The sequence below is a fragment of the Tachysurus fulvidraco genome, chromosome 10 (genome assembly GCF_022655615.1).
Source record: "Tachysurus fulvidraco isolate hzauxx_2018 chromosome 10, HZAU_PFXX_2.0, whole genome shotgun sequence".
NCBI lineage: Eukaryota > Metazoa > Chordata > Actinopteri > Siluriformes > Bagridae > Tachysurus > Tachysurus fulvidraco.
This window is the reverse complement of record NC_062527.1, coordinates 6,125,591-6,147,540: the sequence shown is the minus strand read 5'-3', so window position 1 is coordinate 6,147,540 and position 21,950 is coordinate 6,125,591. Positions and strand designations below refer to the sequence as shown.

Genomic DNA, 21,950 nt, shown 5'->3' with positions numbered 1-21,950 from the left:
AACATCGTGCACACAGCCTTTAAAATGCTAAAGGTAATAATGGTTGAGGTAAGATAAATAATGGCTGAATGATCTTTTTTTCTTTTCGGCATCTAAAGCTTGGCATATATCTGAGTTCAAATGCAAAACCCTCTATAAGCCAGCTTAGTGAAAAGAAGGTGAACATATTTTTACTTGAATTTTTTAGTATGTTGAACATTATGAAGCCTAAACCTTGATTCGCAACACCACCCTAGGATTCTACGTCATCAAAAGGGGCAAATGCCACAGTCTCATACCAAGATGTTGGCATCATAATTGTAGGCATCAAAAAACTTGATAACCTAAACAATGTTGCCAGTGTGTGTTCTATGATGCTTGGTCTAATTTATGCATTAAACTTGGCCTACATGCAAGACTTGAGATACACATTTGAAACATTTCAAAAGCTTTTTATGGAGCTAGATGCGAACAAGCTGTCAAACAAGGTCCATGTCTTGAAAAATAAACTTCCTTTGTAAGTATTAACTTGAAGTAAGGTTCAAGAGGTGGTACTTATGTTTCCTCAATGATGTTATACTGTTGGCTTGTTACAGTACATTTGTTCCTGGACTGACCATGTTACAATGTTTTTCATTATTGATCTCGTTTTAGTAAATGTTTAATTTTTTACCAATTTAAAGAAGGTACAGACTGCAAGAGAGACTTTTCACCCACCTAATTTCATTTATTGGCAATGCTTTTATTTTTTGTATTTTACAGTGTGCTTTTAATAAGAAGAAAACGGAATTGGTATTTATTTTTAATCTCTCTCTCTCTCTCTCTCTCTCTCTCTCTCTCTCTCTCTCTCTCTCTCTCTCTCTCTCTCTCTCTCGCAGCAACAAGCATTGCCAGTGTAAGAATTTTGGTTAACATACATGAGGGTGAATTTTTTTATTTTTTTGTGATTTTTTTTTTACCCAGTCTTTAAACTGCAAGATATAGAAATATAAATAATGTAGGTGATGCAGGTATAAAATTATTTTTATATAAATATAAGAAAAGAGTTTATTATGATTCTATTAACTCCTTTAAATAGGACAACTGTTCAAACTTAAAAGTCCTTAAAACTATTCCCAGATTGAGGAGTGAGCATCAGTTGCTTTTCTGAAGTAACTGAAGTCAAGTTTCAGATCTGTTTAGCACATACACTATTCTACACAGTACGACATGCAGTAAAATTCTTTTATCGACTGTCCTTGATATAAAAATTGTTAATTAACAGTAAGTTAAAGAATTATTACAAGCCTTTTAAGGGAAGAACATCAAGCCAATGGTATGGTAGGACTGTGATATCTCCCTCCAGTGTGGCTCTCTATTATCATACAACACCCAAAGTGCCATGCTTGCCAAAGCTATGAAATTGCCCTCTATTTTGATGAGAGGCGCTTCCCTCATCAAAATAGAGGGCAATTTCATAGCTTTCTACATATCACTACACCCTCAAGTTTGAGCAGCAAATGGTCAAACATTGTCATAATATTTGCTCAGCACTGGTCATCTGGCTGTTTCTAAGTCAAGCTTGATGAAACAATGTCGAAAAGTGTAGTTTCTCCAGTAGGGGGCAGTGACTACTGACGTTCAAACTGCCTTAAATTCCTTCCTTAAATTTTATTGTTGCGATAAATTTAACCTTCTATGTACATAATTATCTTGTAGACATTTCTTCAGTCATCGAAAGGCTTGTACTTCTTAGTAGGAGAGACATAACATTAATGCAGCTGTCGTGTGTATCTATGGTAGATAGTTATGGAAGTTGATCTTGCATAGTGCCCATCACACATAATAACAGGCCTCTCTCTCTCTCTCTCTCTCTCTCTCTCTCTCTCTTACTCTCTCTCTCTCTCTCTCACACACACACACACTCACACACACACACACACACACACACACACACAAACACACACATTAAGTCACCACCCCTCCATGGTGAGAATATAAGTTAGAGTCACAGGTTCCAGGGCCTCAGCAGAATCAGCACTACAGCAGGTTCAGGTCCTCACATCCCAGCAGCAGGATGGACAACGCTACATACAGCTATTCGTCTGACTGTACTCCACTCACAAACTGCAAGTCCTCACGCAAGCCGGTCGGCTCCACGGTGGTGAACATGGGCCCTGTGACCAAAAAACCTCTCAATGACTACCTGGTCTGGTCCCTCTGTAACACCTTGTACGTCAATTTCTGCTGTCTCGGCTTCATGGCCCTTATTTATTCCATCAAGGTGAGTAAAGGCGTCTATTCTTTATTTTTGCTTTTTTTTCTATCACCATTTCTCTTTTTAGGTAACTCAATTTAAGGAAAATGAGAAAGCAAACATTATGTGAATAACTGCTTTTTTTTTAAACTTTTTAAATTTGTGTGGTTTGGGGTTTCTAGCAAGCTGAGTAAACTGTGCTGGTGCTCTGATTTAAAAACAGTTCAAAAATATCAAGGGTGCTGCACAGGATTGTGTGTGTGTGTGTGTGTGTGTGTGTGTGTGTGTGTGTGTGTGTGTGTGTGTGTGTGTGTGTGTGTGTGTGTGTGTGTGAGAGAGAGAGAGAGAGAGAGAGAGAGAGAGAGAGAGGATGCAGTAGTTATTCTGAACTTAGAGACACTTATGTTTATAACTGGAGTGTAATTAGTAGGTAGCTAATAGCATAGACATTCTCTAGGATTACAGTACTGGAAACATCTCTCGCTCTCGCTCTCGCTCTCGCTCTCTCTGTCTCTCTCTCTCTCTCTCTCTCTCTCTCTCTCTCTCTCTCTCTCTCTCTCTCTCTCTGTGTGTGTGTTTTTGTTTCTCCTTATGGTTTGGCTGGACAATGCAATCATTCTATAAAGGGCAAACCAGAGAACCAGACCAAACCATGAATTTGAGTCTGCATTAAATTTGCTTTTTGTTTTTGTGTGTGTGTGTGTGTGTGTGTGCATGCCGTATGTGCTCCAATTCAAATCACAACTCTCAGGCCCGAGACCAGAAGACCCTGGGAGACATGCGTGCTGCTCAGGAGTGCTCTGACAAGGCGAAGTGGTACAATATCCTGGCATCTGGCTGGAACCTTCTGGTGCCGCTGCTTTTCCTTGGGCTTCTCGGACTGCTTCTCGTCCACCTTGGCAGCTTGCAGGGTAGTTTCGACTTCTTTGGTGAAGACGGCTACCAGAATTTCATGAAGCTCTTTGGCAGGTAGACAGCGAAGGAAACAACTAGCAAAAAAAAACAAAAAACGCTCCCATCAATGAACAATAGCTATCCATGGACTTATGACCCTCTGTGACTCATAAAACTTTTTTATCTTCTTACTAGTGAGTTATTGTATTATTGTTTTTATTATTATATAATTTGTTTTCCAGATTATTGTATGGTAAATGAGAAATATCCATATCATTGCTTATTTGAAGTTAATGTGACATTACTGGAATAAACTATTTAACGTCATGAGTAACTTTTATCTTTTTTTCCGTTTTGGGTAAATTTTAATTTATCAAGTATGAGACTCATAAATGGGTGGACTGATCTCCACAGGGTCTTCTGTGTGTGTGTGTGTGTGTGTGTGTGTGTGTGTGTGTGTGTGTGTGTGTGTGTGTGTGTGTGTGTGTGTGTGTGTGTGTGTGTGTGTGTGTGTGTGAGTGTGTGTGTGTGTTTGTGTGTGTATGAAAATATATCAGCACAATATCAGCCTATAGCACAAGGATTTAAGGAATCATGGCAGATTTGTATCCCAGTCCTGCCATATTTAATATCTTTAAGTAAAGATGAGAGGTTTTCCTTTTTGTTTATCTTTATGTTATTAAGGCACAGGGTAATGCAGTTCAGGCATAGCCAAGTGTGGTCTGCTCTGTAATACTGTGGTGTTTATGTGCTGTGGGCTGCCCTGCCCTGTTGGGTTCTACTGCTGACCACTCTTCTCTCTGGTATTTATATGATCTAAATGACAGACCTGACTGCCAGTGCTCACTGGCCGCTCTATTTCTGCTGGCTAAAAGAGTAGAGACAGATGTGGGAGGACTGATTAAAGAGGAGAAAACACATATACTCTCATATTCATCTCTGTCCTAAAATACACACAGTTGCTGCTGTAAAGCTGCATCTGACCCTTATATGATTTAAAAACATATCATACAGTGCCTTTCCTGTAGGTAAAAATTTATCACCTTGAACAAAAATGTAATTAAGTTAAATTATATATCAAGAATCCACAATAATCTAGAAGGTTTGTGGTGCAGTTTTTAGGTCTGGGGGATTAGGGGGGCTGGGGCAACTCAGGTGTCATGTGACCTCAATATAGTATGGATAAATTAAAAAATAAAACCGAGATGTAAAATGACAAATGTAAAATCACAATGAATATATATATATATATATATATATATATATATATATATATATATATATATCAAGGAAAAAATAGAAAAGTTACAATCACCTGGTTACATAAGTATACACACCCCTAAACAAATACATTGTTAAAGCCCCCCTTTCTAGTCTGTCAGTGTGCCACAGCCACAGCTTGACTTGCCAATATTTTTCCAGAATCAGGTTTATTGGCCATGTTAGTTGACACACAAGGAATTTGGTTCCAGCTGCAGGGTTGTCAAATGTCACGCATTGAGAGTGACAGTCACGCATTTCGGTCTTTTGTCACGCTCTCCCGCCACACATTGTATTTCTCACGCAGAAAAACTTTTTGACTATTTATCATATATTTAATAAGCCGCAGCGCCCAAAATGTATCAGTCCGCACCGCTGTCTCTATGGAACCGGGCAGGAATCAAGCGCGTCTCAGTTCTTAGTTGAGCCTGACACTTATCAGCCAATCAAAAAAAAAGGAGGCTACACAATAGCCAATCAGAAAATAGCACTATAGTATATGGGTAAGATTTAACGCAACAACCAATTTAAAAAAACATTTATTAGCGAGGATATTTTCGATGGTCAAACCGAAACAATCATGACCCTAAAAATGGCTGGGCTTGAGCCGAACTGTTTTAAATGGGAGCAACATTATAAAAATGATAAAGGAGTGTAAAAAGGCATACAATAAACAACACCAGTCATAGTCTCTCTCTCTCTCTCTCTCTCTCTCTCTCTCTCTCTCTCTCTCTCTCTCTCTCTCTCTCTCTCTCTCTCTCTCTCTCTCTCTCTCACTCTCTCTCACACACACACACACACACACACACACACACACACACACACACACACACACAAATTAATAAATGGAAATTAAAAAACTCCCCATTAGTTTATTTTATTGTATTTTATTTTATGTATTTATGTAATTTTCGGGGGTGGGGGGTGTCTGGCGGGGGTCACGCTTTCACGTCTTTAAAAATGCAGCTGTTTGTGACTGTACATACATACATAATACTATACTATACATTTAGCTTGGACTATACAAAACAAGACAATACCGACAATGTCAGACAATATAGACAGTACGAGTATTAAATAGGAATACAAAGTATATGACAGATCAGTTATGTACATAAAGTGTGAGAAGTGATGGTAGTGCAAATAACAGTATTGTGCAATATTATGCTTTTTACAATATACAGTTGCAGTAGTGTGTGTAGATGATGTGATGATTGACAGTTCTGATAATAGTGCTTATAGATATGAAGCAGGGAATATAATTATGGTGAGTTGTTAATCAGGGTAATTGCCTGGGGAAAGAAACTGTTCCTGTGTCTGGCAGTTTTGGTAAGCAAAGCACAGGAGGAGCTGAAAGAGGTTGTGTCCGGGGTGTGAAGGGTCAGTAGTGATTTTTCCTGCCCGGTTTGTGGTTCTTGTATGGTACAAATCCTGGGGAGTGGGCAGGGAAGCACCAATTATTTTTTTCTGATGGTTTAACTGTGTAAAGGACAGATTCAATGACTACAGTGTAGAACAGCATCAACAGCTCCTGTGGCAGACCGTACTTCTTTAATTGGCATAGAAAGTACATCCTCTGCTGGGCCTTTTTGAGAATGGGAGTTTACTGTAGGTTGCACAACCATTTCATGTCTTGGGAAATAGTAGTGCCCAGAAACTTGAAGGACTGCACAGATGACACAGGGCTGTTGGATATTGTGAGGGGGAGTAGTGTTGAGGGGTCTTTCCTAAAGTCCACTATCATCTCCAAAGTTTTGTGGGTGTTTAACTCTAGGCTGTTCTGACTGCACCATAGCACCAGCCGCTCCACCTCCTGCTGGGGATGCAGACTCATTTCCATCTTAGATGAGTCAGATGAGCATAGTATCATCTGCAAATTTCAGGAGTTTAATAGTTGTCACTTGAGGTGTAGTCCATCAAATTGTGAGAGCTTTCTCCTATGCACAGCATACTTCAGGTCAACCCAGTGATTTTTAGTTGATTCAGGACTGGGCTTTGACTAGATCATTCAAAAACTTTGCTCTCTTTTGGAAGCAGTTCACAGAAGCCCCTGTGTTAAGGTTTTGTCTTGTCCTTTAATAAAATTGAGGAGATGCATCTAATGCTTTGAATGTTATTTATACCCCTTTAATACCCTGCATGCTTTGTAAGCATATATATTTTTATATATTTTGTAAATACAACTGTTTTGAGAAGACCCCAGTGTTTGTTAGAGAAGATACCTAAATATAGATCATCATAAAAATAATAAAAAATTCCAGGACAAAGTTCTGGCAAAGATTCATACAAAATTCATACATAATAAAATTTAATTCCAGCTCATCACCCTGAGAAGACCATTCCTCACTATAAAGCATGGTGAAGGTAGCACAATGTTGTGGGGATGCTTTTCATCAGCTGGAGAAACTGGGAAACTGGTCAAGGTTGAGGACATGATAGGTGGAATGAAGTTCAGTACATTTTACTTCTTAAAATCCGTCAATCTGTTCCAGTCTTCAAGAGACATTGAGAGTGAAGCAAAAAGACTTCAAATCCTCCAAATCTCCAAATCTAAAGCAACAGTGGAGAGATTCAAAACTAAGAATGTATTTGTGTTAGAAAAGCTCAGACAAAACCCAGACTTTAATCCAACTGAGAATCTCAGGCAAGGCCTGAAAATTGCTATGTACCAATGGTCACAATTTAGTCAGACAGAGCTTGCCCATTTTTTCTAAAGAAGGATACAAATGACAGAGAGAGCAGCCAGGTATTATGCTTGGAAAAGGTCTTATACCAGAGGTATTGAATCTTATCTGTAATGGGCCAATGTGGGTGCAGATTTTCATACCAATCAAGCAGTTTCCACAACTGATATTGTTTTTATTGTAAATCTATATGTTTATACACCTTTGTTTCTTATATTTATGCTTCTTCTCTATTATTACAATGCACCAACACACCAAGACAAATTCCTGTATATGTAGACCCTAGTACCTGGCAATAAAATTGATTCTGATTCTGATTCCAACAGTTAAATCCATTGATCTCAGCTTTCAATAAGCTCAGGTGTGGCTGCTTGGAATGAAAACCTGGACCCACACCATCTTTCCCTTTACACAGTTTAGTGTATAAATTGTTTTTCCATTAGATATGCATTGTTCTAGAACACTAAGATGTGTCATTGTCTAAGGTATTGTTTAAGATCAGTGAAGAGTATTAAATCTGCATGAAGTGGAAAGGAGTAACAGGTCAGAGGTTGTGTTGGCGAGACATTGTCCATGCTATGCCCAATCGTCCAGCGGTTACTGTTGCCTTGGCAATATTTTACACTGTTATGAATGCCAAAAGCAATGAGAGCCAGATAAACCAGGTGTTATGTGAATACCTGCCTGACTACACAATGCTGGTTTTCACCAAGCTCCACCCCTCCATTCACTTTATTAATCTTGACTCACTGAGTTTTTTCAATGCGATCAGGAAGTGACACAAATTCTAGAATTCAAAACGGTGCATTTTCATTAGAGAGGGTCACACGTCACAACCGTGTTTGCTATCATGAGCCTCACCAGGTAGGCTTTACTTTTTTTTTTTTTTTAAAAATAAGAATTTCTGTGCTGAAAATTGAAATTTTTAAAAAAGCAGTGTAGACTACAACAAATGATGTAATATTTAAATATGTATGTAAATGCTATATACATACACCAATTGTGGTAGCTTTGCATTTGGAAATTAGTAGGCATGTTGTTTCACTGCACTGTTGGTGCTTTAAGGTATTTGGGTGGATCACACAGTCCATGTACCCGCTCTCAAGCTCAAATTAACATCTACGGTACATGACTACAGAGTGAACCTCAGTGCTGTTTTGAGCTTAAGGTATAATCTTCTCCACTAAATGGTCAGAAGATTTGTGCTGGTAATGATAAATGGTTTTACTCATCAAATGAAGCTTTCTGGGTGTTTCTCAGATCCCACCCAGGTCCTATAATAGCTTGTAAAAGCACAGATGATATGGTACAGCCATATGCTTGTACTTAGAACCAAATACTGGACTGTATTTTTTTCAGTTTATGGGCCATGAGAGCAAGAGATTTATATGTTTATTTAAAATGTAACAAGCACAGTACTGTTCAATAAAGTTTGCACATAGCTTATATCAAGACCACACACCTATCTGAAATACTGTTTCTGCCTATAATATTTTCTCAATCTTGAGAACATGGTTATCTGTTCTGCAAAATATTGCTGTTCAAGTCAAGGGCACTTTTCTTAGGTACACTTTATGGAATGTAACCTTTCAGGCTAAACATCAACGTTCACCGTGCTGCCTTTTTTTTTTAGATATTTGCATGACAGATCTTATAAAAAGTTAACTCTTTGTCATAGCTGTAAAATTGGTAGCGTCTCCTCACAATATAAATAATAGCCACCAGAAAATCTCTCCTTTAACATGTTCCATCATGAGCTGCCTGTTTCTATGCCAGTTTTCTCTATGAGTCAAAGATTCCTACTGAAGTGTCTATTGCTTTGTTAGAGAGTGTGTGAGAGGGGACGTCTATCATGTATAGGTCACAAAGACATGAATTTAGATGATGAAACCTTTTAATACAGTCATATCAACACACTTTTCCTTAACAGAAATGCTGTCTCAATATTTCACAGCTTCCATCTCATTCATGGACAAAACAAGTTCAAGATCATGCTCTAGGTGTGTGTGTGTGTGTGTGTGTGTGTGTGTGTGTGTGTGTGTGTGTGTGTGTGTGTGTGTGTGTGTGTTGTGCAAACTTTTGCCATCATTTCTGGAGTCATTTCTGCCTATTTATTTTTCTGACACATGACAAGTATCACACATTAATTACCAAGGGGTTCAACCACCTAATGTCTGTCCACAACAGACACTCGACCATGTCCCTGGTGCCATATAATCCCACCACCCAACTGATGGGGAGCCATCTAACCTGCTGCCAAAGTCTGGAGTCAAGTAAATCTGCTAATACCCCTTGTTTAAATCCGGTGTTGAATAAAAGCAAGCCATGTCTAACTGGAGCAGTTAATTAATGTTACGAGTCAAATATAGACAATGGATTGACTAAAGTCTACACAAAAACAGACCGACCTGTCTGCCTTGAGCATCAAGACGACAGCCTGCTCCAATCACTGTGGAAGTCCTTGATTACTCCCATAGCTTTGATTTCATCCCAAATTACATTTGTGGTTTGGGTAAACGGTAGGGGTGGCAGTATACAGCTGTGATACTGGATTCAGCCACTCATCCCCATACCACCCACTTATCCCGAGGTGCCTTGGCACCCTGAGTCTAGGGAACTGCAACCGGAGGGGGAAAAGGAAAGGAGGGGGGAAAGAGCAAGAGAGAGTAAAAAGAGAAGTGCCACTTGACTCCTGATGGTAGCACGGGATCCACACTGCTGTTCAGGTTCACAGCCTTAAATCCTTTTTCCTGTTCTGCCCTTCTCCGGCAAATGTCAGGGACCTCAAATGCTGCTGATGTTCACTTCATTTTCTCGACCGTGCTTTTCAGTGTGCTTTTCAAAAATGGCATTGCAATATCTCATGGATTCCTCCTAATTCAAGTTCACTGTGACACTGTGCATGTGTGAGCAATGTGCAAACTCCACCCAGTCAGCCTCTGCCTCTCTCTCTCTCTCTCTCTCTCTCTCTCTCTCTCTCTCTCTCTCTCTCTCTCTCTCTCTCTCTCTCTCTCTCATATAATTACCTGAAAGAAAACACAAAGCAGACAAATGTAGACTTGCCATAATCATCACGCATTTCCTTCCAGTTCAACCTGTTCTCTGCCTGCAGCCTACGCTCAACTTGTCCACCATGGCCACGAAACCGCGAAAGAAAAGAAATATAATCTTTAATGCTATTGTATACTTATTGTTTCTTATAGATAATATGTCTAATATGATAGACTAATAGAAACAAAAATCAAATCAAATCAAATCATTTGGACCAAATAAAGTTGCTTGAGTTGGGGTTGGACGAATAGAAAGATCAATCTGTTTGAGACTAGAGGTTTGCAGCTGGACAAAAAAAAAAAATCATGGGAGTGGTAGAGAGAGAGAGAGAGAGAGAGAGAGAGAGAGAGAGAGAGAGAGAGAGAGAGAGAGAGAGAGAGAGAGGTTTTTACCGATCATAGTGCTGACTCTAATGAAGTGTAGACTCCTACACTGAGGTATTAAAGAGAGTCTTCAGCACCACTAGGGATTGAGCCTATCGATCAGAAGGTTGTGAGTTCGATCCCCGGTCCACCAAGCTGCCACTGATGGGCCCCTGAGCAGGGCCCTTATCCCTCAATTGCTCAGTTGTATAAAGATGAGATAATGTAAGTCACTTTGGATAAAGGTGTCTGTTAAATGCTGTAAATGCAAAAAATGCTGTAAATGTCTGTCCCCATGCTTCATTGTTTCCTCGCAGTACTCCTCGCATTTCCTCCTCCAGGACAAACAAATGCATAGTGTGTGTGTGTGTGTGTGTGTGTGTGTGTGTGTGTGTGTGTGTGTGTGTGTGTGTGTGTGTGTGTGTGTGTGTGTGTGTGTGTGTGTTTGTGTGTGTGTGTGTGTGTGTGTGTGTGTGTGTGTGTGTGTGTGTGTGTGTGTGTGTGTGTGTGTGTGTGTGTGTGTGTGTGTGTTTGTGTGTGTGTGTGTGATTGTGCCCTGTACAGAGTTCACACCCGGCCTGCAACACCTGAGTCCATGCTTCCTGTGACACTGAATAGCATAAGTGGCACAAAAAACTGGATGGATGAATGTATTGGTTTTTACTGCCTTGCTTTATATAATTAATTTAATTTAATATTTTTTTAATTAATATGTGCATTCTACAGATGCCTGCTGGTACAGACGGAGGTTAGAGAATTTATAAAGCAGTGTATGCTGGCAGTTGGCACTAAAGCCAGTCATGCCAGCAGCCTTGCAGATGTGCTGGTGGAGGGAGACTTGCGCGGCCATTACAGCCACGGACTCAACCGCATGGGTGTGTATGTAAATCCCATTCCATTAAACACCACTTTCTCTGCTCATTTCTAAGTGCAATACTACATAAAGTTGGTTACTTTACTTATTTTGCATAGTTTTCTTCCACATAAGTTTGCCAACAATATTAATTTCTGCACTAACAAAGAATATCATTTTTTATACTAGCATTTAGTTTTGTAGATCTGTAAAACTATTTAGTTCTCCACAGTTCTCTGCTGGCCTCTCTTTTTTTGCTTTTGTCTCATCTTAAAAAAAAAGAGTTGGGGGTTTGATTCCCACCTCCACCCTGTGTGCATTTTTTCTCAGGTTCTCCAGTTTCAGACCAGTTTAATTTTCCATCGTGTGAAAAGAAACAGTTTACATCTGACTGCTACAAAGCACTGGAGATTCCTTCCAAAAATTATAAATGCATTGCAAAAAAATCATCTTAGAAAGTAAAAATATCTTCCATAGAGTCAGAAATTAAAAAAAAAATCAAATAATTTTATGATTTTTTTTAAATGATTGTCATTTTTATTCATGATTTATAGTAAAGTATTATGTATTACTATTATTTTATTTTAGAATAAACTAAATAAGTAGTAAACTTATTTCTAGACATTTTTACTTATTTTAGTGTTTACATTTTCTTATTCTACTGGCAGAACGTTTGTTCTATATAGAAATTCATTCGTAAAAATTGCAAAATTATCTGCAGGTAGGACTTGAAATAGGAAAAGCTTGAAAAGAGTGAAAACAAATTGTCCAGCAATTTAATAAGGTTCAATAGTCTCATATTTGCTTTGTTGTAACCTCGGAGTAGGAGATACTTTTTAAATGTTAGAATATCCACTTGCTATAAAATCAACATGTCAATTTAAATTATTTATTTAACATGTCAATTTCAATTATTTGTTTTTAAAAGACAAACAGTACTAATGAAACCTCTTGAATATTATAATAGTGTTTACCTACTACTACAGACTATCGTTGATATGAGCAGAACTATTATTTTTATTGCAAATGTTCCCCATAGAAATGATACTAATACTAGGGTTTATGCACCAGATTTATATGTAAAGGAGACTAAGGCAGGAATCTGTGCGAAGGAGGGTGAGCCGGTGGTGGAAAAGGAGTCAGTGGCTACAGCACTTGTGAACGGGAAAAACCTCCTGGGTCCAGTTGTGGGAAACTTCAGCATGAGTTTAGCTCTGAAGAAAGCACAAGATGTGGGCATCGGCTGGGTCGTGGCTTACAGCAAGTCCAATACACCACATATTGTGAATTTAATTATTTACAGTGAAATCTGTCAGGATATATGACATAGTTGCTGTTTATAACTGAGAATGTGTAAGAATGTGTCAAACAGAACATGTTTAATCAGTCTATCTCATTATGTTTTCTTCTTGTTTTTTGTTTTTGATGTTGTTTGTTTTTATTTTTTACTTTTTTTTTTTTAAATATTTCATTTATTTTTGTTCAGCGTCCAACCATTATGGAATTGCTGGTTATTATTCCAAACAAGCACTGCAAAAGAACATGATTGTGAGTTCCACATGAATGTGTGTGTGTGTGTGTGTGTGTGTGTGTGTGTGTGTGTGTGTGTGTGTGTGTGTGTGTGTGTGTGTGTGTGTGTGAGTGTGTGTGTGTGTGTGTGTGTGTGTGTGTGTGTGTGTGTGTGTGTGTGTGTGTGTGAGAGAGAGAGAGAGAGAGAGAGAGAGAGAGAGAGAGAGAGAGAGAGAGAGAGAGAGAGAGAGAGAGAGAGAGAGAGAGAGAGAGAGAGAGAGAGAATTTGGCATGTATGTCTAAATGTCTAAACGTTTCTCCGTCCATCTTTATAAGGACATCAAGATATATATATACCAAGCTTACACACAATCATCTATTACATCTATTATAAAAAAAATCAGTAAAATTCTGAGAAATGTGCTTCTCAAACATCACGTCAAAACTGAATGCTTTAATACTCACTGTACCTAAACTGAATGTCTCCAAATATTTCGCATCTAATTAAAACAGTTACATTTTTTTTACATCTTTAGGCTACGCTACGGTAATATGTCAAGTTAAAATTTGTCCCAGTTGTCTTTATTCATCGCGTACTGTATACAGTGTAAAGATAAATCTCCTGAAGGGATTTAAAACATTGTTATTAAATTATGTTCTTGACTCCCATTTCTCTTTTGTGGTGTTTAGGGCATGTGCTACACTAATACCTCTCCCCTGGTGGTTCCTACACGAGGTAAAGAGGTTCGTATTTGTCACTTAACATCCATCAAATATCTCTGTATTATCAATATCTTCTCTTATTGACTATGTAGCTCTGACATGACATAAACAAGGCAAGTCTACACAGCACAACAGCTTTGTATTCTATTTCAGGAGTTTAAAAAAAAACTGCAACATATACCCAGAATATTGTAGACATCTGATGAATAGGAAGGATAACTGAAAGCTGATAAAATGAATCTGTACTGAAATAGAACTAATTTTACAGTAACACGGATGTAAATAAACTCGTAAAAATATCACACGCAACTTCAGATATCACTTGAATTCATGACAAAAGGAGAGTCTGAATATATACATTTGATTTAATCCAATGTCAATGCAATATTTTAGGCCATTTTGTGTGATGAAGAAGGCATACGAGGTAGCATGACAAATCAAGACGAAAATAAACAAACCTTGTACTAATTTATTTTTTCTCTATTTTTCCTCCTCTGTGTGTGTTTTCTGTGAAGTGCACATTAGGGACAAACCCTATTAGTGTAGCAGCTCCTGCTAATGATGGGGATAGCTTTGAGCTGGACATGGCAACCTCAGCTGTTGCTCTCGGAAAGGTAGGCACAAACACACGTTCACACGACTAACAGATAAAAGTAATAAACTCTTTCTCTTCTTACTGAGAAATTCTTCTCTCTCTCTCTCTCTCTCTCTCTCTCTCTCTCTCTATCTATCTATCTATCTATCTATCTATCTATCTATCTATCTATCTATCTATCTATCTATCTATCTATCTATCTATCTATCTATCTATCTATCTATCTATCTATCTATCTATCTATCTATGTCTCAGGTGGAGCTTCATGCACGTAATGGCCAGTCTATCCCAGAAGGTTGGGGTTGTGATGCCAATGGTGTTCCCAGTTCAGACCCTACTGCAGTGCTATCCGGAGGAGGCCTGGTACCTGTGGGTGGCAGTGAGACAACAGGTCTCTATTTTAGTCTTGTCCCACCACTTCCTGCTCTATGAGCCTCTATAATGCCCAATTTGACATCAAAAGCCTACAGCAACCAAGAGTCGTCTCTGTCATTACTGGAGTAATACACAAACCAAGCTCATTTATATGGTGACATTTTCCGTGAAACAATGTTTATCTAACATATATGGAAGTATTCTCAGTGCTTTAAAAGTAAGTTTTGTGGAGAAATTTCTGGACTGAGGGCTTTTCTGCTTTGTCTGTAACAAGACACGCTGCATATTAATGTATCTTAACTTTGGTAATTTAAGAGGTTCATGAGTCTTTTGAAATCTTGAAACCATTGGCAAATTGTTGTTGCCTAGATGAATAACACACTTTGAGGCAAATTAACTCAATTGCATTCAAATCTTGCATGCTCCAAATAATTTTATTCCTTATACTGGATCTGACTGTTCTACACTTCTTTCCTGTTAGACTTTTTGCCAGGTTACATAAATTGACAAAAGTGTTTTGTTGAATGATAAATATACAGTATAAAGTTTCATGTCATCTCCATCTGTGTGTTAGGAGGTTACAAGGGTTATGGACTCGGACTAATGGTGGAGGTGTTCTGTGGGATTCTCGCTGGCTCAAACTACAGCAAACATATACGCACATGGAGAATAACTGACAGAAGAGCAAACCTGGTATTTACCATCTCACACACACATGCATACATTACATCATAACATAACCCTATTACAATCTTCCCTGTGTTCTAGGGTCAGTGCTTTGTGGCATTAAATCCAGAATTCTTTGCTGATGGATTCAATGACAGAATGTCTGATTTGCTGTCTCTACACAGGAACCTTGAGCCAGTGAGTGTTTGTATCTCCTCTAATCAGAGGGAAATGTAAGCAATGGCAAACAAACATAATGTTGTAGTTTATACAGAGTTCAATAATTTTCCTTTTCAGGCGAATACACAGAAGCCAGTACTGGTCCCAGGAGACCCGGAGAAGAAACATAACCAGACCTGCCGGGAGCTGGATGGCATCCCTTACTCGCTAAGTGTAGTCAAGCACATGGTACACATACACACACACACACACACACACACACACACACACACACACACACACACACACACACAAATACAGTTATAGATTTAAATGTTAAGCCTTATACATTGACATTAGTATAAAATGCTATATAATTATGTACATAAATTGGTACATAATACATATTTACATAGATTATAATAAGATACGGCATTGGTATTGGACCGATAACAGCAAAAATGATTATTATATCTATGACGTATTATATCTCATCATTACAGTTTGAGATAGTACAAGCGGATAGCACCCCCTAGTGGACCACAGTGCAAGAGCTAAGATGTTGATTACTGTGTTGTTAAAAAAAAGTGGTGAAAACGTTAAAACAATTGAGTGCTAGTAAAGAGTGTTTTAAGACTCTTATGATTTAAGTTCAAATGCAGGACATGTCGTCGATGGGAAAGAAAATTATTTATCGGTTTGATCCAAGAGCCATTTTTTTACTTTGCTTTTACGCGCGTGCGTTGTACTGTAGTCTTTCAAAAGTGCGTCATCAGCTGTCTGCTTTATTTGAACGGTGAAGCACAGGCACGCGCAGCGTGCACGCGCAGTCAGAGCTGGAGGCATTTATCTATAACGCTAATCGGCGGAAAACCGCGAAGACGGCAACCAGAAGCAGTGGAATTTCCCTATTCTTATTACCAGAGTTGATAGCACAAACAAAATATTAATGCAAACAATCCATTCAATACTAAATAAAAATAACATTTATTGATTCGGTCTTTATCTTGTGAATATTTTTTATTAATGACTGCATTCATTGGACACACTGTCCACTGTTAACTTTTGGCTTACTATGTAATCATATAATATATAATATAAAACTCTTCTTGTTTTAAATTCTCACTGAGGGCTAAAACCCCTAAAGATGAAATCCTATGTCCTTTGATCTGACTTGTTTTCTATCTGTAAATTTTGAACCTATACATTAAATAAATATCGGTACCTTTTATTTTGATATAAAATGATTTTCATGTATTTTTAATCTAATTAATTGTTGTCTGAGCTATATCTCCAATTTCATTGTTAACTGTGTTCTATAGTGTCATAGTGTGTGTATATGTGTGTATGATTTTTCTCCCTCTGTATTTACCAGAACGACGTTGCCAGCACTTTGGGAGTGTCTGTTCTGTTGCCGACACACAGACTCGTCCAGTAAAATGACAGGCAGATGGCGCTAGTGTGCATTTCTGGATCAAACTTTCTTGAATGAAGCATCACCTGAAATGATGAAGTCAAGATTTCGACTGTAAAGTGAAGCAGGATTACAGTCACTAAAAAAAATAATTAAATAAATTTTATGTACAAAATTTTTCGTACATTTTATTGTCTAGTCATAGCTTTTGAACTTACTACTCGGTGTGAAAATAAATGTGGATGCATAAATGGATAAAAACATATTTGTGAAGAATAAAGCTTATTTTATTTAGCTCAACTGGATCGCCTTGGAGCAGATAAGAGGAGGGGATACCGAGACTGGACAGTTACCCAAATGGATAGATGGAGAGAAAATGGGCAGGGAACCGGATTTGTTTCTGCACAACCTTTTTTTGCACTGACACTTTAACTCTGGACTGTCACTTTAACTCTGGACTTGCACAGCCCAGTGCCACTTTATGCACTCTATACACACCATACTGCACATGGACACTTTAAGGACAATTATTAAAACCATACGCATTTATGTATATACATATATTTTTCACATATATTTTCATATTTTATATAGTTTTTATATAGTTTATACTTTTTATTTATCTACCTCCTTTTGGTTTTATTTTTATCCTTAATTCCACTCCTTTTATGCTAGAATACCGGACAGACCTAAAAAGCATTTCACTGCATGGCGTACTCTGTATGTATGTGTATGTGACAAATAAAATTTGATTTGTCTACACACACACACACACACACACACACACACACACACACACACACACACACACACACACACAGTGTATGTGCATGCTTTTATCATTATTATTGTAGCATGGAGACTGCGTCATTATGGTTATTTTCAAAGTTTTTCTCAGGTTCAAATTTTCCTTTTCTCCATAATTTTATCTAGTCTATGACACATATTTATACTGTAGCACATTTCATATACAATGGTATTTCAAAGTGCTTTACATAAAGAAAGTAAAACTATCATAAAAAAGAATAACAACAATAAATACAAGTAATTAAAAAAGGTTTAACATTTTATTTAAAATTAATTAAGATACTTTAGAACAGAATTTGATTATACAAAAAAAAATACAGTGAGGTCAGATCGGACGTAACACAGTGCTCATTTAGTAAATGCACGGCTAAACAATATGCTAATTGTGGCCGTTAATGTTAAGTTAACATTATGCCAAATCGTCCCAAATAAAACAATGCATGGGAAACGGCTTTGGCGTGTTAGTTACAGTGCGCTATGCAAGAAGCTATTATAAACAAGCTAACGTTAACCAGATAAGTAATATTTTAATCGCTAAAATAGCAGATTCATGGAAAATTACATCGGTAATCGGCATTTTTGCCGCAACTAATTTATGAACGAGTCTGCATCTACATTACTACATTAAATAAAATCCCCTACTTAATAGAGTTAATTGATTGAGCCGCAGCCACTCTGTGTGTGCAGAGTAGGTGAGATGAACTGGGAAAGCAGGCAGTGGGTCAAACCACTGTGATGAAGGGGAGGGGGAACTCAACTGTTTCTAAATGCAGTTTTTGCGTTTGTTTTTTTTTTCTACTTACACAATTATTTAGGTATACATACATATATTTTTCACGTTTTTTTGGGGGGGGGGGCGCCTCGGCTGTGTGTGGGGGGGGGGGGGGTGACTCGCGCTCTGATACGTGTTATCGCCCTAAACCGTGGCACAGCCCACGTGCACACGCCGAGTGAAGACACTCTGGTTCAAATAACAGCGTGCGAAGGTGCCGCATAATATGGGCGCGTGACCGAGAGCCTATGAGAGCGCGTGCAGGTGGCCGCTGATTTGCCGAGAAGGCGCCCGCGACTTTACATATTATTCATACATATATATTATGTATTATAAATAATAAATAATATTTAAGATTTTTTTAAATTATATAATATTTTTAAAATATATATGTGCAGCATTTCTCTTTTCTCAGGAAAAACATGGGCGTCTCCTCGTTTGTGTATTGTTAGCGACCAGCTAGTCAACTAGCTGTGAGGAGTGATATATAAAGTGAATATAAAAAGTCTACACACTCCAGTTAAGATTCTGTGATGTAAAAAATCAGACCAAGATAAATCATTAAAGAATTTTTCCCACCTTTAATGTGACCTATAAGAAAAAAGTATTACAGCATTCAGTCTTTATAGTCCATCAGCATGAAACATCTTGAATTCGCCCACTTTTCTTTGTAAAAACGCTCCAAATATGTCAGACTGTGAGGACGTCATGTGCACAGTCCTTGGATTTGGGTCGGGGCTCTGGCCGGGCCAATCCAAAACTTTAAACGTCTGGTGAAGCCGTTCTTTGATTGATGCAGCAGTTCCTCTTCTTTAGCTTTCTAGTAGAATCGTGAAGGTTTTGTGCCAACATTGACTGGTATTTGGAACAGTTCATAATTCACTCCACCTTGACTAAGGTCCCAGTTCCAGCTAAAGAAAAATAGCCCCAAAGTATGCAGCTGCCACCAACATGCTTCATAGTGAGTACAGTGTTATTTTGGTGATGTGCAGTGTTGTTTTTGGAATTTGAACATGGAGGTTTTTCTTTATAAGAAAAAGGCTTCAGTCTTACCATCCTACCCCATAGCCCAGACATATGGAGAATACAGAGTGTTGCTGTCACATGTACTAGAAGAACTTGCAGCTCCAATTTTGGAGGGATGTCCAGTTTTTGGTAACGTCACTTTTGCACCATATTTTCTTTATTTGATGCTGACTGTCTTCACATTGTTCCATGGTATATCTAATGCCTTGGCAATTCTTTTTTACCCTTCACCTGACTGATACCTTTTGAAATCCAATGACATCCCTCTGATCTGTAGACCTTTTATCCAGAGTACAAAAGTGCTTTTAAATCTATCTTACAATGAGCCTAAAACATTGTTCAAAGCCCATTTTTTAATATACACACATACAACAAATAGGAGACTTTAGACTTTATAGACTTTATATGGGCTTAATCAGAGGCACTTTTAGATGATGGCAGGTGTGTACTGACTCCTATTTAACATCCACAGTTATAAGAGGGTGTGCACACTTATGCAACCACACTATTTTATTTATTTTTTTACTTTCCCTTCCTAAAACTTTGATGTTGAACATGTTGATTTGATGTCATTTGCTGAAACACAGGGTCGAGGACACTATCCCTACTGCCTGTACTTAAATAAATCTATCGACACTCTTCACTTAACACGTTACTTATAACCAGCAAAATTGGTAAAGAATTATTATATAATATAATAATTATTTTTCCACTCGGAAACTCATCTCTAACATTACTTTTTTTTCCACATCAATAAATTTCTTTTTATGTGATCAAATATAATTCTCATTTTAGTCACATTTCATTATTTTCATAATCAATTTTTTAAAATGAACTTCTCAATCTTTGGTAAAAAAAAATAAAATTTGTCATTATAGGAAGATACATCAAAACATTTCTAATGCATCAACAATAACTCAGTTCTCTGTTCTAACCCAAGGAGAGTTTTCACCCTATATTAAATGTGGAGGTGCCAATAATTTTGATAAAAGTGTTTGCAGGAGAAAAAGATTTTTTTTAATGAGTGTTTTTAAAGCTAAAGTAAAACTATACAACAATATAGGCTACATTTCCCTTTGTTATGTGTTATTATTGTATGTTTTTCCAATAATTCTAGACATCAAGGACAAAGTGGGTGATAGATGTATAATGTGGGATATGGGACTCATTTTTAGTGAAACCTTCATAGCCATTGTGTCATTTCATATTTAGCTCAATCCTGGAACAGATTTTCAGGGGCCTCATTTATAGCAATGGTGCATACATTCAAACCTGCGTGTGAAATGTGTGTACACAACTCTCCTCCTTTATAAATCCCAAACTGGTTAGATAAAGAAATGTTTGGCAGAAAATTGGACTTAAATGTATGGAAAATGTAACAACTGTACAAATTAGGTGACATCCAAAGTGTCCCTGAGGCTATCTAAGTGGCTGGCTGGAGAACAATGTTTAACTCTGGCCTTTCCTTTGTAAACGAATGGAGACTGACTGAATTAACACAAAATCAATCAAACTTTATTTGGAGGAGCTTGCAGTTTTTCAAAATTACCCAAGATTTTCTGCAAATTTGGGACAAGATATCATATATATCATCAAAATATCATCACAACACACATTCAGCCAAATCCCTCATCATGGATTGAACAAGTACAGCTCTCATAGAAAGTCATTATATAAGTATATTTACTGATAGGAGTTTATAAGAAGAATCCCATTCTTGAAAATTGGCCAGTTATACTGGGTTGAGCTAAATAGTTTACTGAGCCCAGAGTTTTTGCGATGACCATCTGCAATTTGTCAGTATTGGGAATCAAAATACTTTTATTGGTACACGAATGTAAAAAAAAAATAAAAAATAAAAATAAAAAAAATAAGGGGTTAAAAAATAGAGATTTGCATTAATGACTGTGGGAACAAACAACAGGCAAATAACAGAGAGATGGGTAGAAAAATAGTTTACTAGCCATAAGCATTGGGCCACAGTTGCTTGGCTGAAGTAGTAGATAATCCAGTTACAAGCATTGATGGGATTTTCCCAGCAGTGTTGCAAAGGTGTATCTTAAAACATCTTTGAATAGATTTTTCCTATTTTTCCTAACTAAATAAATGAATGAATGAATAAACAAACAAATAATTAAATAAATACATACATACATACATACATACATACATACATACATACATACATACATAAAAGTTTCAACATTTAGTGTAGGTACAATGATGATTAAAGTATGCGATTCTCATACAAACTCTAAGAGCCACAACCCTGAAGCAAAATTAACATGTTAGCAGTGTCTAATTATCTACATACATTTACATATTTTTTTTTGCACACAGAGGTAAGTTTGAAATTTCTGGAAAGATCTCATATCAGAGGAGGTTTTCACAAGACAGCCTGGAAACTTCACAAAGCTTATGGTTATGTGTTGAGCCACATGAAATCCTCTTTGTAGTTTGTCAAAAGGCATACTGGAGATTTAAGGTTCCCCACTCTGATGAGACCCTCTTAACTTTGGCACAAAGATCAACAGAAACCCAGATAGGGTATGTTGTATGTTGTTATGTTCCCAAGTGTAAAAAAC

The 21,950-nt window shown here is 37.6% G+C and overlaps 2 protein-coding genes across 5 annotated transcripts; both read left to right on the top strand.

Moving 5' to 3' along the window:
• The first annotated feature begins 1,922 nt into the window (after positions 1-1,922).
• LOC113654050 (interferon-induced transmembrane protein 5-like) lies at positions 1,923-3,436 on the top strand. The gene is made up of 2 exons (XM_027164001.2): positions 1,923-2,242; positions 2,967-3,436. The coding sequence occupies exons 1-2, from the start codon at positions 2,036-2,038 to the stop codon at positions 3,186-3,188; spliced, it is 429 nt and encodes a 142-aa protein (XP_027019802.1). The 5' UTR covers positions 1,923-2,035; the 3' UTR covers positions 3,189-3,436.
• Positions 3,437-7,749: 4,313 nt separating this feature from the next.
• LOC113653868 (uncharacterized oxidoreductase YjmC-like) lies at positions 7,750-16,944 on the top strand. Of its 4 annotated transcripts, none has more exons than XM_027163729.2 (11): positions 7,750-7,917; positions 11,193-11,345; positions 12,391-12,579; positions 12,806-12,867; positions 13,519-13,572; positions 14,067-14,165; positions 14,402-14,537; positions 15,096-15,214; positions 15,290-15,385; positions 15,485-15,595; positions 16,722-16,944. In XM_027163729.2, the coding sequence occupies exons 2-11, from the start codon at positions 11,267-11,269 to the stop codon at positions 16,782-16,784; spliced, it is 1,008 nt and encodes a 335-aa protein (XP_027019530.1). In that variant the 5' UTR covers positions 7,750-7,917; positions 11,193-11,266; the 3' UTR covers positions 16,785-16,944. The 4 variants fall into 4 exon arrangements, with proteins under 4 accessions (XP_027019530.1, XP_027019529.1, XP_047676112.1 ...); XM_027163728.2 differs by having other exon boundaries at positions 7,760-7,917; positions 11,193-11,341; XM_047820156.1 differs by lacking the exon at positions 7,750-7,917 and adding an exon at positions 9,003-9,053.
• The last annotated feature ends 5,006 nt before the right edge of the window (positions 16,945-21,950 follow it).

What these genes read in the sequence shown, in the direction of transcription:
- LOC113653868 (XM_047820155.1), top strand. Translation starts at nt 9,022, where the DNA reads ATGGACAAAACAAGTTCAAGATCATGCTCTAG. An exon ending in AGTTCAAGATCATGCTCTAG is followed by an intron (nt 9,054 to 11,192) that starts GTGTGTGTGTGT and finishes TGCATTCTACAG; the next exon opens with ATGCCTGCTGGTACAGACGG. An exon ending in TTCCTACACGAGGTAAAGAG is followed by an intron (nt 13,573 to 14,066) that starts GTTCGTATTTGT and finishes TTTTCTGTGAAG; the next exon opens with TGCACATTAGGGACAAACCC.
- LOC113654050 (XM_027164001.2), top strand. Translation starts at nt 2,036, where the DNA reads ATGGACAACGCTACATACAGCTATTCGTCTGACTGTACTCCACTCACA. An exon ending in CCCTTATTTATTCCATCAAG is followed by an intron (nt 2,243 to 2,966) that starts GTGAGTAAAGGC and finishes CACAACTCTCAG; the next exon opens with GCCCGAGACCAGAAGACCCT.